The 17,461-nt window shown below is 42.0% G+C and overlaps 1 protein-coding gene across 3 annotated transcripts in view; it reads left to right on the top strand.

Annotated features, from left to right (window-relative positions):
* Positions 1-945: 945 nt before the first annotated feature.
* Positions 946-17,461, top strand: part of SLC39A12 (solute carrier family 39 member 12) — an 81,958-nt gene continuing 65,442 nt past the window's right edge. For all 3 annotated transcript variants that reach the window (XM_082738258.1, XM_082738256.1, XM_082738257.1), the window contains exons 1-4: positions 946-1,044; positions 1,960-2,303; positions 10,352-10,633; positions 14,371-14,578. In XM_082738258.1, coding sequence (XP_082594384.1) covers positions 2,043-2,303; positions 10,352-10,633; positions 14,371-14,578 — 751 coding nt within the window. In that variant the 5' untranslated portion in view covers positions 946-1,044; positions 1,960-2,042. The remainder of the gene's footprint in view (positions 1,045-1,959; positions 2,304-10,351; positions 10,634-14,370; positions 14,579-17,461) is intronic.

The following is a 17,461-nucleotide window of genomic DNA, read 5'->3' on the forward strand; positions in this document are numbered from 1 at the left end:
GGTTGTCTCCCGCTGCTGCTCCCAGTTCTCACATCGTTAGTGACGGAGAAGACCGATTCCCCCGATGTCTTTCTCTTTTCATTTCCTCTGCCCCCCACGCCAAGAAGCCCCACTCCCTCCACACCCTCCTCACCCCGACCCGGGACCCGAACTCAGAACCTCGTCCCTTCCCTGCATCCTTCGGCATCACGTGGTGTTTCATGTGCCATGGGCCACGTACACGTACTTTGTCCATCTTGAAATCGTGGGGTTTACCTTCTCTGACCTCCTCCACAATTTAGCACTTTGTTCGCTCAGTCGTTGCTTCGCTAATAATTTGTCTGGAACGTTTTCCACAGGGTCTTGGGATACTTACATCATCGCTCCTACCGCAGACTCTGGGATCATAACATGGATAGGCTAATTCAAGTTCCCGACTTCCATTCTCTTACTTCCCAGGTAAGAACTTTATGCCACCAACAAATACTTTTCTTTCTGTTTGAAGATCTCTTTTTACAGATTTTCGAATGCCTTAAGTCTTTTAAACCCCTTGCACCTTATGTAATGAAGGGCTTTATAGAGCTTATCTTTTCAACAAATCTTTGGCTTGAGTATGGCTAAAACAGTTACAGAATCAACTGGAAAGGGGAAAAAAAAGATCTTGATCTAACACTAAAGCCTTTCCATTCTGCAAGGTGAAATCCTTTGACCTAGATCTGTCCCTTAAAAGGCAAGGGACTGTAAGAAATTCTAAGTTTTTCTTTGACTTTTAAGAGCATTCATAAATACTGATATAAAAAGTCGGGTTCACCAGCCAGTTTTATTTGATTTTCCTGAAAATCTGCCAGACAGAAAGTTCTCATTTTTATCCACCTTCATTGTTACCCCAAGAGCAGCCCTCTCCATAGCAACTGAAAACCTCTTTGGGTTGAAATAATCCTCTCCAGCTCCCAGTGCACAGTCAAGGAATTTTAAAAACAGAGGACTTTGTAACCACAAAGTACTCTCCAAGATTTAAAAGGCCACGGAGCTCCAGATAAATAATCATTTATCTTTCTCCTAACGGTAAGCACCACATTTAGAAATGTTTGTCTCATTCTCTGTCATTTTTTAAATGCTAACTTAAGAATCTTAAACTCTCTGTTTTCTTAACCATAGAAGTTATCCCAATATCACCTCTACTACCCCACAGTCATTATTACCTCATCTTTGGACCAAGATCTGACATGAGATGCTGTTCACATTTTGCATTCCTTAGGCAATCGGGTGAAGGGATTATTATCTTTATTATTTATTTATTTATTTATTTGCAGAAAGCTGATTGGCTCTCAAGTTGTCCCTCATGCGTTTAGTGACCATTGAGTTTGTGGATTTATGACAGCTCTTGAGGTCTTGAAACCCTGGGCTTTTTCTGCTAGTTGGGACTTTTAATAAACTAAAACCTTAAAAATGACCAGTGTCTAAAAAATGAAAAATGAACAGTGACTGTTTTCTTCTAGTCTCCTTCCTTAACAAAAACCGTCCCATTCCGTGTGATATGGTAATTTATGGAAATGTATTTTCTGTTTATTTTTTATTTACTTACTTGAGCAATGAGGACCCTCAGCCATGAGAGTTCTACTCTAGGATGGGAAAAAAAAACAGCGTATTTCCTGTCTGGGTCCTGGGACTAGTACCACCTGCAGGGTGAAGAGAGAAACTTCTTCCTAATTCAGTTCCTCTGTCGAGTTTGGAGAGAGGCAATCGCACAAACTTCTTGGCTGTTCTACAGTTTGAACTAAGTGCACAGCCCTGAGCACTGCCTGCTGTTTGCAGTTACAAATGACCTACAGACACCTCCCCACACACACCCCCTTGTCCCCCGCTGCCGTTCAGAACTGGCTGACCACTGCAAATCAGCTTAGCCACCCCATTAATGAATCCTTTCAAACACATTGCAGGAGGAATAATTAAAGTCTTTATTTTTTCCCTTTACCACAGAAGTTCCTCCCATTGCAGGTTTACACCGACAGCAAGCCGCCTGACTCCATCACACAGGGTCTCCAGGTAAAGGAAGGGTGGAAATGCACTTCTGGACAAAGCTTCCAATAGGGGGGCTGCCCGTGTTCCTTTTCCTCGGCCTTGTCCCCTCTACTGAGACGGAAAGACCCTCCACGCAGGACAGCGGCGGCCCCTGGAGCTCCGACCACCTGACAGAAGTACTAGGAGCTCTGTCTGCCGGTGACCCCCCACCCCTGAACCATTCGAGAAGCCTCATCAAAACCTTGCTGGAGAAAACTGGCTGCCCGCGGAGGAGAAGTCGAACGCAAGGAGATTGCAGTCTGGTTAGTGCATTAGGGTATGGGATCAGGTACCAGGGACATGTTCCAAAGAGAGCTGTGGCTTCTCCAGCCCTTTGCTTCGCTAAAGGAAAATCAGGATGCGGTACCTGGCGGGGGCGGGGCGCCTTGCGGTGTCATAACGCCTGCAGCTAGGGTACTGCGAGTCACTCACTCAGCATCCTCTATACAGCACTTCGAAACAGGGGGAATTTTATTTTATTTATTAAAACGGTAAAGTTTCTGGAAGCCTTTCTGCAACCCTCCAGCTCATGGAGAGGTATTTAGCTGCAAGTGTGAGCTTTTAGTTCTCTCTTCTTTCTGATTTACTATTTTATTTTATTTTATTTTATTTTATTTTATTTTATTTTATTTTATTTTATTTTATTTTATTTTTTGTGGTTGTGGAGAACTTGTGCTTCCCTGGTTAGATGCTCTTCATTTGGGGGAGCAGGATGATAATGATAAGATATTTTTCTAACATTGAATTTTTGAAGTACTTCATCCTGGGAGTTGATTGGTGTTTTCTAGAATGTTGCATGGTGGGTCGCTCATGAATTGGATAATCTCCTCTCAAAAAGGACACATCTGACTGGTGCCCACGTGAGGCAGTCAGTTGAGTCTTGGTTTCTTGGTTTCAGCTCAGGTCTTGATCTCAGGGTCATGGGATCGAGCCCCATGTCAGGCTTGATGCTGAAGTGCAGAGTTTGCTTGAGATTCCTTCTTCCTCTGCCCCTTCTGCTCGTTCTGTCTTTCTCCCTAAAATAAGTAATTTTTTTTTTTTTAATGACACATCTAACCTAGGGAAGAGAAGTGCTGTAGATGGAGCTAAAATGAAGCCTGTGGCTCGAGGGGCTGGGCTCCCAGGTTTCTCTTGGTCTGCCCGGCGACCCTCAAACCCTGTCCGCTCCTCAGCGTTGTCTGAGCAGCTTTCCCCAAACACCATGCTGGGGCTTTTTCCTCCCTCCATGGAAGAGACTTAACTTGCCTGGAATGGAATTTTTAAAAATATCCTCGGCAGGCTGCTTTCATGTAAAATCCACCTTAATGTAAAGTCAGCATTTAACGTAAAACCAGAAAGTCTCCATCAAGGAGGGGGAACCCACAGAGTTAGGAGCCCATATGGTCAGAGGATAGCAAACAAGAACAAACAAAAACACCATTCACCATCCCTTTCCTGATTGACGAGATCTTTTTTTCCCCAGAATGAATCTAAATAAATAACCAAATAACTGCCTCCAGCCCAAAAAAAAAAAAAAAAAAGAGAGAGAGAGAGAAAAGAAAAAAGTTTGGCAGACTTTCTCAATCATGCTTCATTCTAGGGGAAACATTTCCTGGCCAAGTGTTTTGTTTTTTGTTTTGTGTGTGTGTATGTGTTTGTTTTTCTTTCTTTTTTTTCATGACAGAGGGGTCTTACTAATAGAATTTTTTCTCTGCTCTGTGCAAACAATAAATAATTTGATAATTAGTGAAATTCCCAAAGGCTCCCAGAGAAAACATGTGTTAAAATAGGCAACTCATCTGTAATGACATTAATTTATATATATAGCAACATAAGACTTCCCCATGGAAATAACTCAGAGTCATATCTTATTAATGTCCTCTGAGAATTTGCTTCAGGGAAATGTTCTCCTCTAATGACATAAAGTGCCTTATTAAGGCTGGTTGAATATTAGTCTAGCTAGGACGAATGTAAACATGCAAAATTGTTCTCCTGTTTTTTTTGAGGGGCGGAGAAATTGTTTTGCACTTTTTGTTTTCTGTGACGTTACCAAGCATTTGACCAATTTATCTTCTGTTTGAGCTATTTCCTTTCCTAGGAAGTGAAACCCTTGTCTTGAATAGCCCTCTTGCTGCAGCTCTCTCTCTGTGGAAAAGACTGAGGTTAAAAAAGAGAAAGAAAGAAAGAGAGAGAAAGAAAGAGAGACAAAAAAGAAAGAAAAGGGCAAATTTCCACTTCACCTGCTCAGAGAGCTACACTTCACCTGAGCTCCCCATAAGCGAGGATCCCATGAAATCTCTCCTTGTTATTCATAAAAAAGCCAGGGAGAAACAGTGTCCTGTTGGTTTTTCAAACAATCACATTTGGCACAAACCACAGGGCTTCAGCTCGTTCTTGAATCTCTTATGTCTTTTTAGAGACTTTGTCCATTTAGAGGCAGCATTTGTATTAGAAATTCTGTGGTAAATAAAATCTTAAAAAAGAAAAGAAAGAAATTCTGTGGTAAAAAGAGGACAAGGGGTTAAGTTCATATCCTTAAATGTGTGGGAAGAAAAGAGGGAAGTAGGTGTCTTAAATTTGTGAGGAGAAAAGAAAGTCCCCAAATTTATTTCATGTTTAGCTAAAAACTGAGTGTGAGTGTGAGTGTGTGTGTATGTGTGTGTGTGTGAGAGAGAAAGAGAGAGAGAATCTGCAGTATCTGAAAACACTGCGCATTTAAAAATAAATCCATTCAAGCTTTAGCCTTTGAAAATGGATAGTCTTGCCTGATCATGGCCTTTTTAACTTTTTTTAATGAGAAGGTTAGAATGGAGTTTTAATGAATTTAATGAGGGATTAAGTAACTCTAAGTGAATAAATTCCACTTCAGTTGTGGTGGGAAACATGACCCTACATGGATTCCAGACATGGTGAAGGGATAAGAACCCGGTGTCTGGGGTCAGCCAGCACTGGGCCCAAATCGTTGTTCTGGTACCTTCTAGTTGTTGGGACATTTTGAACCTCAGCTCCCTCATCTATAAGACCCCAGTGCTGGTTCTCTCCTCAGGGAGCTGTGTGTGAGGACCACATGGCCATGAGATGGGGCACAAGAGCTCAAGCTCTCTTTGTCCCCTCGCATTTCCTATACACCATGGACATATCCATCCCCTTTTCCCAGGGACCCTGGAGTGGTGCTGGTGAGAAATGAGATAATCCTCAGCATCCCCCTCCTGCCCTGTCCCCAGACTTCCCTGCCCTCCATCCCAGGGGTTGGGGATTTTATCCAAGATCTCTAGAAGATTCTCAGACACCTTCAAGGTAGAGAACCACAGGTTTAAGGTCCTGCATTTAATTCAGTGCTCCCTCCCCCATTTGTCATTTCTGTCCCAGGATAAACAGGGAACAGCTCAAACTCTATCTTGTTGATCTTACAGGTTTTTCTTATCTCAGGAAGACTTATCTCTGTCAGTCATAAATCTCACAGAATCTGGTATAGACCCACAAAAAGCCAGTACCTGCCATCAGCCAACATTCTTCCAACTCTTGATTTGGCAGGAAAAAGAAGAAATATAATTTCCCTCTTAGAGTCCATTATAAGGCCCCTCCCCCCCCAAAAGAGACCTTAAAAAAATCTCAGAACTTGAAAAAGGCCAGTGGATTTATCCATAACAATAGTCAAACTTAAACACCTTTGCATCTAAAATCTTTTAAGTTTATCTACAAGTATGACAACTGTCCTGTTAATGCAGAAGAAAGATTTCCTCTTGTTTTTGTCACTGAAGCTTTCCTAGCATCAGCAACGAACAAAACTAAATGAGGCGGCTGGGGAAGGTGATCTGATTTGACTACAGGAATCCAGAATCTGTTTGTTTTCCCTCTGAAACCTGATTGCCTCCACCTGACAAGAAATCAAAGGGAAAATCGATGGATTATTCCTGAATGAGTCCTTTCTTCTTTAACAAAGAATCACTTCACCCGAGTTAGCTCCTTAGACGGATCTTGATGCCTATGAGATGGAAGTATTTGCAAAATTTTACTAGACATTATTTCCCAAACAAAACCCAGCCACTGCTAAAAGTTTTAACCATATCTAGTGATGATGAATTGGAAAGTCCAGTCCCCCACGCACCCCCATAGAGTTTTCTGTCCTGTCTGTCTGTTAGATCTCATGATGTGCCCAAGAGTAGTCTTTCCTCAAGCCGCTGCCTTCCATATGCAGGTAACTTCTTAAAAGTCCAATATCATAAAAAGGCAAAATATTGTCAGTCCATGGTCACTGGATTCCCTACTGAGCTTTATTCAAGCAGGCATCAGAAAATTAAAGTAAGGTTAGAGAACTTGTGTTCATTCGAGATGAAGGAAATCTCTCATCAGACAGAATGAGATGTTCCACTACTATATAAACATTTTCAGTCAGAAATCAATTTACCTTCCCCATTCTATGCTTTTCACAAACCATATCTCATCCTGATCTCTGCTGCCCCAGGCCACATCCCTCCTCTTCCTTTTTTTCTCTTTCTTTCTTTCTTTCTTTCTTTCTTTTTTTTTTTTTTGCTTTGTTTTTAGATTTTATTTATTTATCTGACACAGAGAGGAAGAGATCACAAGTAGGCAGAGGCAGGCAGAGGGGGAGGGAAGCAGGCTCCCTGCTGAGCAGAGAGCCCGATGCGGGGCTCGATCCCAGGACCCTGAGATCATGACCCGAGTGGAAGGCAGAGGCTTAACCCACTGAGGCACCCAGGCGCCCTATCCCTCCTCTTCCTATCCTAGAGTACATTGAGGAGGAGCCATGCACGGAGAGGGGTCTCAGGCACCCTGGATGCAATGAAGGGTGGCCATGTACTCTGCTATGCGCTGTCAACCAAACCCTGGCCATGTGTGCCTGGTCCTGTGGCCTCGTGGAAGTGCCATTTTTTGTTCCACTGGCACTTTGTCCGACATACCCAGACTCCTCAAACAACCTGAACGGCACTTGACAGTCTGTCAGCAAGAATTCATTCATTCTTCTTGTGAAGCTATGTCCTTACTGATTTACATTCGAGCCTTATCCATCCCTTGGTATCCTTTTTTTTTTTTTTTTAAGATTTTATTTATTTATTTGAGAAAGAGAGAGAGAAAGAGAACACAAGCAGGGGAAGGGACAGAGGGAGAGGGAGAACAGAGGGCCCCCCACTGAGCAGGAAGCTGTACATGGGATTCGATCCCAGAACCTCAGAATCATGATCTGAGCCAAAGACAGATGCTTAACCCACTGAACCACCTTTTTTTCTATCAAACAGGAGGGAGAGTAAATTTTTGGTCAAAAGGCTGCACATTAAGTACATAGTTGGGTCTACAGCTTATGTTCTTCATGGCACAAAACAAAGGAATAAAAGAATAAAGCCTATCCGTGGCGGAGGGGGAGTTAAGATTGGGCAGTATTAGCTCTGTGACCTTAGGTACGTTGCTTAGACTTTCTTAAACTTGGTTCTCACATATGCTATAGTTATACCTTCCTTGTAGAAGGAAGACATAACTCATGCTGGATTCTGTGCGTTGCCCTTGCATACTGCACAGAAATGTACCCATTATTACCCATTACCCATATAATAATGTACCCATTATTCACTGTGAGTTAATTGGGTAATTGGTATTCTCAGTGCTTAACATTATGCAGAAATATTTGGTGGGTTATCAAATAGGCTGGGGACATTTTGTTTTTTCCATTTAAAATAATGGAATCATATTCTCACCATCAAAAAACAGATGATCACATTTTTTTTTCCAGAACCAATTAGATTTAGGTTTTTTTTTTTCAAGACTTTATTTATTTGACAGACACAGAGCACAAGCAGGGGGAGCAGCAGGCAGAGGAAGAAGTAGACACCCCACTTAGCAGGTAGCCTGATATGGGGCTCAGTTCCAGGACCGTGGGATCATGACCTGAGCCAAAGGCAGATACTTAACTGACTGAGCCACCCAGGCATCCCACCAGTTAGATATTTGTACTGGGGAATGCTTGAATACCTAAGGTGCTTAGCAGTGTTCTGGACACATGGCTCGATTACACTTTTGTTTCAACTGATTCACCTCCCTAAGTCTTGGTGTCAGCTCTGCCAACAGCTACCAACCCATGAACTTTTCTTGTGGGCTAATCAAGAAACAGAAAAGGGCTGGGTTGGTTTCAGTGGTGAAGCTTTATAGCCACATCGAGTTGGTCTTGTTGGGAAGCCTGTTTGTTGAGTTCTTATCCCAGTGTAGCTGAGCTGGGGTGAGAATGGAATCTGTATGGCTCGTGAAGAATGAGACAAATGCTTTGCTTTCGAGACAGATGACATGTTCCTTCCTGACTCAGACGGTATGTCCCAGATGTTCCCTGGTGGGACACCCAGCACACGTGGAATTATGATGCCTGAAGCTTCCACCTCAGAGAGTAAATTAAAAGATATTCTAGTAAACTGTCCTGCTGTGGGGAAAAAAAACATCCCTCTGGGGCTCAGGACAGGCATCCCTTCATGCCTTGACTGAGACTGAGGCTATGCCATGGGCTGCTTCTGGTATCCTAGGAGAATTCTTTTTTTTTTTTTCCCCCAAGATTTTATTTATTTATTTGACAGAGGTCACAAGTAGGCAGAGAGGCAGGCAGAGAGAGAGAGAGAGGAAGGGAAGCAGGCCCCCTGCTGAGCAGAGAGCCCGATGCGGGGCTCGATCCCAGGACCCTGAGATCATGACCTGAGCTGAAGGCAGAGGCTTTAACCCACTGAGCCACCCAGGCGCCCCCTCCTAAGAGAATTCTTAGGAATGCCTCACCGTCTTTGAAGTAAGGCAGCTCCTGTTTTGTCAGGAGAGTTTCCCTTCCACAGCTCTGTGTGTATCTTTTTTTTCTCATTGTCCCATCATTACCCAAAACACCTTCTGCCATGTGAACTTCCCAGAGGAGCTGAGCCGGGCGTCGGGCTGTGTGTGTGAAACAAAGAAATCATCGTGGAAGTATTTTTAAGCAATTCTCTTAGGTAGGGTAAAGGCAAGGCAGATGGCATTCATCATTGCTTTTCACACCTCCCAAGAGCCAGGCATTGTGCTCGATGCTGAGGATAGAACTGCGCACAGACAAAACTTGGCCCAATGGACCACTTGTTCTCAGGGGAAGAGAGAAAATAAACATGGAGAGAAAGCAATTTTAGAATACTAGGGCCATAAAGAAAATAAATCTATTCTATACTGAGGTTGCCACTAGACCCAAGTGACTGCTGGGCATTTGATACGTGGTTCATCTGAATTGAGACCTGCTGGGAGGTGTAAAGTGCACACCAGATTTTGAAGACTTAACCCGACCAAAAGAATGCCAAATAGCTCATGAATAATTTTTAAAAACTTGGATGACATGTCGAAGCAATCTTACTCTGCATGTATGTTTCAAAAAGGGACAGTATTAGATACGTTATTAAAGTGAATTTCGCTTTCTAAAATGTGGCTACTAGAAAATTTAAAGCGACATGTGGCTCACCTCTGTGGCTTGGGTCCTGTTTCCATGGAACAGCGCCACACCGGAGAACGTGGGGCAGGGTTGGGGATTTCCTATTCTAGAGATCCAAGGCACAGTTGGGCCACTGTTCTTCAAGCAGGGACCCCACTGTGGCAGATCCGGAGATAACCCCTCCTTCCTCCTCCAGAGGAGTAATGCAGGAACACGCTGCAGGAATCTGCTGGGTTTGGAGACTCCAAATGGGACCATGCACCAGAGATAGAAACACTCCGTCACAGGCCAGAGGAGCAAATAGTCAAATAAATAAATAAAATCTTGGGGAAAAAAAAAAAAAAAAGAATTCTCCTAGGATACCAGATTTTCCTATTCTATGCTTTCCTGAAGCATTCCCCGAGGGGGTGTCACTATAAGCTCGATCTGAGAAATGAGGGGGAAGAAGACCTGATGCGTGGTGGGAAGGAGCCTGGTGGGACTGATGGCAAATCACATCAGGGGCAGAAAGTGAACGAGAGGTGGGAAGAGGTTAAGGGAAGAGTAAGGCTGGGAGGTAGGCAAGAGCCAGACGGATGAGAAAGTTGTGTAGAGCGTGGATTTCATTCTAAGTGCGATGGGGACATTCCTTTAAAAGCCAAAGAGTCAACTGCTTTTACTCCAGGCAACATACGGAGAACTGGAGATAGAAGAACTCCTCTCCGGGAGTAAGGGCTCCCCAAGAGGGCATCCCTGATGTATGAAAGTCCAACCTGGATTATCTTATTTGAAGCTGACTATTGGGGCTGCCCACCTTTCCTTACTGTTCATAAAATAATAAGGGGTGGTCGTTAGTGTTCTAGGACTCTTCACTAAGCCTTGTATCTACTTGTGTTTTATTTTGTGTTTTTGAAACAGTGCTTCGAACCAGATGCCCTGTTACTAATAGCTGGGGGAGATTTTGAGGAGCAGCTCCGAGAGGAAGTGGTCCAGAGAGTTTCCCTTCTCCTCCTGTATTACATTATTCATCAGGAAGAGATCTGTTCTTCCAAGCTCAACATGAGTAATCGAGAGTATAAATTTTACCTACATAGCCTCCTCAGCCTCAGGCAGGACGAAGACTCCTATTTCCTTTCACAGAACGAGACAGAAGATATCTTGGCATTCACCAGGCAGTACTTTGACACTTCTCGAAGCCAGGTAAGAAGGGCCAAGGTGCCAGCTGGCTTTGCTCCTGAGATACAGTCCCTGAGCCTTATTGCCTGTCACTTATTTATCCCTAGGACAGTCAGGGACTCTTTAGAGAGGGCTTTGTGGCTTTCAGTTATGGGATGTTAAGTGATGTCATTTAAAATTCTGAGTATAAAAGGGGGAGATGGGATGAGTAATGATTGTAAAATGAGTTCTAGCCAGAAGGTGGGTGGGCAGGAAAGCCAGGTGACGGGGCAGCGCTCTTCTCCTGCACATGAAAGCGGGTGATTCACAGTTCCTGATCAGTCTCCAAGGACTGACCCACGTCAGGGAGGGCACCGTGCCTATTTGCCTTGCCTTCTGGCCAGGAAAAAAAAAAAAAAAAGGCGGAACCATTTGAGGGAGAGGAATTTATCATTAGTTACCTCACCAGAGAAACAGCTTGCAAAAAGCATTATTCATGACCGTCAGCCCAGACCATATCTCTTCTGCAGCTTTTGATTCCTGCTGCTTCTGTTCAAGGGGTCTCCGGAAGTGGTTTTCTCCTCTCAGGGCTCCCACTGTGAGGAACCAGGCTCTTGGTCCCTTCTGGCCTTCATTACTGTTCCAGCAAAAGGTGGCCTTTCCATTACCTTTATCAGCTTTGCAGTGGGAAGTCTGAGTGGATAAAGTGCTCTGAATATTAAACAAAGAAAAAAAAATTTAAGCCACATTTTCTTAAAGAATTGTGCAATCACCTGTGCAGTTTGAAGAGAGTTGTGAATCATTTTTTTTTTCCTCTTGAATTTTTCATTGACATGTGTCTTTGAGCTGCCCTAACAAAAATATAATAGACTGGGTAGCTTCTACACAATAGAAATTTATTTCTCACAGTTCTGGAGTTGAGCGAGAGTCCCCATCCTGGTTCAAAAGATACCATCTCCTCCCATGGTGGAGGGAGTAGAGAAGCCCTCTGGGGTCTCTCTTATAAGGGCACTGATCCCATTCATGATGGCTTCACTCTCATGACCCAGTCAACTCCCAAAGGCCCCACCTCCTAATACCGTCACAGTAGGCGGTAGGATTTCAACATATGAATTTGGATGAGGGGGACACAGTCATTCAGTCTACAGGGACGTATGTAGGTATATTTGATTTTGGACCTCCTTTCTGGCTCCTGGGAGCCCAGAGGTTTCTGTGCAATCATGCTGTGTCCTAACGACCAGCAAACATATCCTCCAGTTTGTGGTAAAAATGTTTAATTTCTCGTGTGATTGGCACACAGATGGAAAGACTGCTTCTTAAAGACTGTGTGGGCGTCACTCTGATAACTCTCATCTCATGAATCTCAAAATAGGGCCATATTTTTGTTTCCACTTCCAATTGAGAAAATGGGTTCCTTTCTGGAATTCAGTTTCTGCTTAAATAAGGAAATAGGCCCACATATAATTTCTTCGGTGCAACATCTATATGATATGAGATCAGTTCAAATTAGCCACTAGGATTTTAGTCATCCCATCTGTTACTGCCTTTTGATGCAGATAAAGTGGGAATGAAAACCCTGCTCTTAAAAGCAGATGGTGTGTATATGTTCAACGCAGATTTCTGGTTATCCAACACATACTGCAAATTCCTGGGCTTCCAAGTGTATGTGAGATTAAACATTCCTAGAGCAGAATAAAATAATTCAATATTATGTGTAGGCCTACTTTCTCCATCTCTTCAGTCAAGAATTAAGAGCTCTTGTTGAGTCGTTAGGCCTTAGAGCTTTTGTCTCCTTGAGGATGGCAATGCCATCCTTTAACCCATTCACTTGGGCTGGAATTCCCTTAGGAATCCTTAGTCAAGTCAACCCAGACTTTTACAGGAGGCCAGTTGGCCTCTCACTGGAGGATGCCACTGTCTCCAATTAGAGAGTGTGAGGTCACGGAAGGTGCTGGTAGACCAGGCCCACCATTACCAACAGGTAGGTCTTGATCTACACAGGATTGGGCCTCCATAGGTGAAGCCACTAACAGGTGCTCTAGGTGGGCCTTCACCAGGTCATCAACAAAGAGCTCTGCACTGGAGGACCCTAATATAGCCACCCTCCCTAGTGGCCCAGAATGTTAATATCCCTCCAGTCCCTCATTCTCTTTTGTCCAACTACTGTTGATCTCCTTGACTCAATCTCTTGCTCCCACCTCTCTCTGTTCTTTCTACTGTTGGCTGTTTCCATGATGAATAAACAGGGATCTGTACAGACTTCTCTACTAGCCCTGACTCTTCGATGAGGGAATAGTGGATAGTATTACCGTCCTACATTTGACAAACCCAGAAACCTGAGCCATTTTTAACTCTTCGGACTCCTTCACATTTTCTTCCAAATCCTTTGTAATATTCCTCAAATATATCCATTTTTCTATCTCTAGTGCTACCATCTGAGGTCAAGAAATACCTTGGGTTAATCAATAACTTCTTAACTTTACTCCTGCTCTTTAATTCTAGCCCTGGCAATTTATTCACTACTTTACCACCAGAGCGACATTTCTATAACATACCTTACTGTATTACTCTTTTGTTTATAATATTAATGTCTTCCCTGGAGCCTTTAGGGGAAAAGTTTTCATAGCACTGAGTATAAGATTCTTGTCACCTTCTTCAGCTTACTCTATCCGATGCACAGCTAGACACTGGGTCTCACAATAATAGTAGCGAAGACTAGCTGACTGTGTCCTATGTACCAACTACTATATTAAGAATTTTTCATGCATTAGTCTAGTCCTTTTTTATCAATAAAGAGTATGAAGGTTGGCAAAGTTAATCATTTTGCTCAAGGTCACTCAGTTACAAATAACAGAGATAATATTAAAGCCTTACCTGTCTATCCCAAGCACTATGCTGTGGAACTCACTTTAATGATATGAAAGTCCCATCACCATCTGTGTTTCCATTTATTTCTACATTTAAGAGGAAGAGTATTTAAGAGCTTAGGCTATAGAGTCCTATCTGGGTGTACACTGGGACTCACTTATCAGCCCAGTGATCTGTGTAAAGAGTATCCACTGCACAGAGCTCTGGGAGAATGAAAAGAGAGAATAATGTAATGGACTTAGCACAGTGTCTGGCACACAATAGGCACTCAATAAATGTTTAAATGAGTGAATTGATATTCCAGTGGAATGCAAGGCAAGAGTCTCACCTTTCAAAGACTCATAATTTCATTGAAGAAAATTGATGTACACATGGAAAAGATCCTAGGTTCAATGGAAGTTCAAAAACATACTGTGCTAACTTTGATTTGCACTTACCACACGTTGAACTTGAAACTAAAGGCAAGGGTGAAAAGAGAAGTTTCTTATGATGACACAATGCAACAGAGCCAGTATGAAGTCAAAGTCAGGAATATATATTTGAAAGTCGTTACACTGCAGACTCTACTTGAAGCTGGAGAGAAACAGTTCTCCAACTGGAAGGGTGTGAACAGTAAGAATAAGGGATCTTCTTGGAGAAAACCCATCTCTGAAGGAATAATGAGAAAGGTTAAGTAAATAAGGACCAGTAGGATGGGTGTTAAAAAATCCAGTGTCAGGGTGAATAAAAGAAACAAGAAGTTTCCAAGCAGAATTTCGAGACTTGAGAATGAGGGTAGTCATGTTCCTACAAACAGTTCAGACCTCTGTAAGGTAAAGAACTGTTTCTTGTCTTTTGGGGAAATCCTAGAGATATTTTAATCAATGTAACTTCAGAAGTTCAAACTTTTATTTTTACTATGTATCTGATTTCAGTGTATGGAAACCAAAATGCTGCAGGAAAAATCTGGAATATTGAGCAGTGATGGTGCTGATGAAAATACACTCCCTCAGTTAGCAGCAACAATCATCGCTCTGTCCCTCCAAGGTGTTTGTCTGGGGCAAAGAAACTTGCCTTCCCCAGACTATTTTACAGAATATATTTTCAGTTTTTTGAATAGTACAAACACTCTCCACCTCTCAGGTAAGAATGCTTTTCATGAATTGAACTACTAAGTCATTCCTACTAAATGAGTTGTGCCTAAAAGAAAGACTGATGCTTTTTTATGAATAAATTTGTTCAGGTATGTTCTAAACACCCATTTCATCTTACATGTAGTAAGAGAGCTCAGACCTTTTCAAGGCAACCATGCTATTGTCTCCATGTGGTGATGGGGCAAAAATAGGGACTTGACCCATTTATTGATGATATTATGGATATAGAGCCAACGGAGAGATTTTTATGACCTGCTATAAGTACTAAGGAACACTTTTCTACTTGGTACATGGTCCTGAGCCAGGGGTCGCATAATATTGCCAAGAGTGATGAAAGGGTATGCCAAATGATGCAAGAACCTTGGTAGAGTTTTCTTATAATCATAACAGTAAAATATTTAATTTTAAGTAAAAATCATGTGAACTATCCACTCTGGCTACATTCATGACTGGCAGCTTTTTTGAGCTCCACGATAAAACAGGATGCTAGGAATGGACTCAGAATGTTTGTCTGGCGCATTTCTTTGTCCTTGACAAGATATTAAAAATGAAATGAGTTTTATTCATTAAATTGTATTCATTAAAAATGAAATGAATTTTAATTTTTTAAAATTATTTTTATTAATATATAATGTATTATTTGCCCCAGGGGTACAAGTCTTTGAATCATCAGGCTTATACATTTCACAGAACTCACCATAGCACATAACCCAACCACACTATCCCTACCCCATATGCCCATAACCAAACTACACTATCCCTACCCCCCAGCAACCCTCAGTTTGTTTTGTGAGATTAAGAGTCTCTTATGGTTTGTCTCCCTCTCGATCCCATCTTGTTTCATATTTTCCTTCCCTACCCCCCACAACCTGTGCACTGCCTCTCAAATTCCTCATATCAGTGAGATCATATGATAATTGTCTTTCTCTGATTGACTTATTTCACTCAACATAATACCCTCTAGTTCCATCCATGTCATTGCAAATGGCAAGATTTCACTTTTTGATGGCTGCATAGTATTTCACTGTATATACATACCACCTATTCTTTATCCGTTCATCTGTTGATGGACATCTAGGTTCTTTCCATAGTTTGGCTATTGTGGACTTTGCTGCTATAAACATTCGGGTGCACATGCCCCTTTAGATCACTACATTTGTATTTTTACAGTAAATAACCAGTGGTGTGATTGGGGGGATGTAGGGTAGCTCTATTTTCAACTTTTTGAGGAACTTCTATGCTATTTTCAGAGTAGCTCCACCAGCTTACATTCCCACCAACAGTGTAGGAGGGTTCCCCTTTCTCCACATATTCGCCAACAGCTGTCATTCCCTGACTTGTTAATTTTAGCCATTCTGACTGGTGTGAGGTGGAATCTCATTGTAGTTTTGATTTGTATTTCCCTGATGGTGAGTGATGTGGAGTACTTTTTCACATGTCTGCTGGCCATCTGGATATCTTCTTTGCAGAAATGTCTGTTCATGTCTTCTGCCCATTTTTTGATTGGATTATTTGTTCTTTGGGTGTTGAGTTTGCTAAGTTCTTTATAGATTTTGGATACTTGCCCTTTATCTGATATGTCTTTTGCGAATATCTTCTCCCATTCTGTCAGTTGTCTTTTGATTTTGTTGACTGTTTCCTTCACTGTGCAAAAGCTTTTAGTCTTGATGAAGTCCCAATAGTTCATTTTTGCCCTTGCTTCCCTTGCCTTTGGACATGTTTCTAGGAAGAAGTTGCTGTGGCTGAGGTTGAAGAGGTTTCTGGCTGTGTTATCTTCAATGAATTAAAAAAACTCAATGAATTTTAATGACTCCCATTCTCACATTGAGGTCTTTCATCCATTTTGAGTCTATTTTTGTGTGTGGTATAAGGGATATGGTCCAGTTTCTTTCTTCTGCGTGTGGCTGTCCAATTTTCCCAACACCATTTGTTGAAGAGACTATCTTTTTTCCATTAGACATTCTTTCCTTCTTTGTCAAAGATTCATTGACCATAGGATTGAGGGTCTATTTCTAGGCCCTCTATTCTGTTCCATTGATCTATGTGTCTGTTTCTGTGCCAGTACCATACTGTCTTGATGATTACAGCTTTGTAATAAAGCTTCCAGTCTGGAATTGTGAGGCCACCAACTTTGGTTTTCTTTTTCAACATTTTTCTGGCTATTTGGGGCCTTTTCTGGTTCCATATAAATTATAGGATTATTTGTTCCATTTCTTTGAAAAAACATTGCTGGTATTTTGATAAGGATTACATTAAATGTATAGATTGCTTTAGGTAGCATAGACATTTTCACAATATTTGTTCTTCCAGTCCAGGAGCATGGAACATTTTTCCATTTCTTTGTGTCTTCCTCAGTTTCTTTCATGAGTACTTTATAGTTTTCTGAGTACAGATTCTTTGCCTCTTTGGTTAGGTTTACTCCTAAGTATCTTATGGTTTCGGGGGTAGTTGTAAATGGAATCAACTCCTTAATTTCTCTTTCTTCTGTCTTGCTGTTGGTGTATAGAGATGCAACTAATTTCTGTGCATTGATTTTGTATCCTGACACTTTACTGAATTCCTGTACAAGTTCTAGCAGATTTGGAGTGTAGTCTTTTGGATTTTCCATGTGAAGTATCATATCATCTTCAGAAAGTGAGAGTTTAACCTCTTCTTTGCCAATCCAGATGCATTTTATTTCTCTTTGTTGTCTGATTGCTGAGACTAGAACTTCTAGTACTATGTTGAACAGCAGTGGTGATAGTGGATAGCCCTGCTGTCTTCTTGACCTGAGGTGAAAAGCTCTATTTTTCTTCATTGAGAATGATATTCACTGTGGGTTTTTCATAAATGGCTTTGGTGATATTGAGGTATGTACTCTCTATCCCTACAC

The sequence above is a fragment of the Mustela nivalis genome (assembly GCF_964662115.1).
Source record: "Mustela nivalis genome assembly, chromosome: 7".
Lineage (NCBI taxonomy): Eukaryota > Metazoa > Chordata > Mammalia > Carnivora > Mustelidae > Mustela > Mustela nivalis.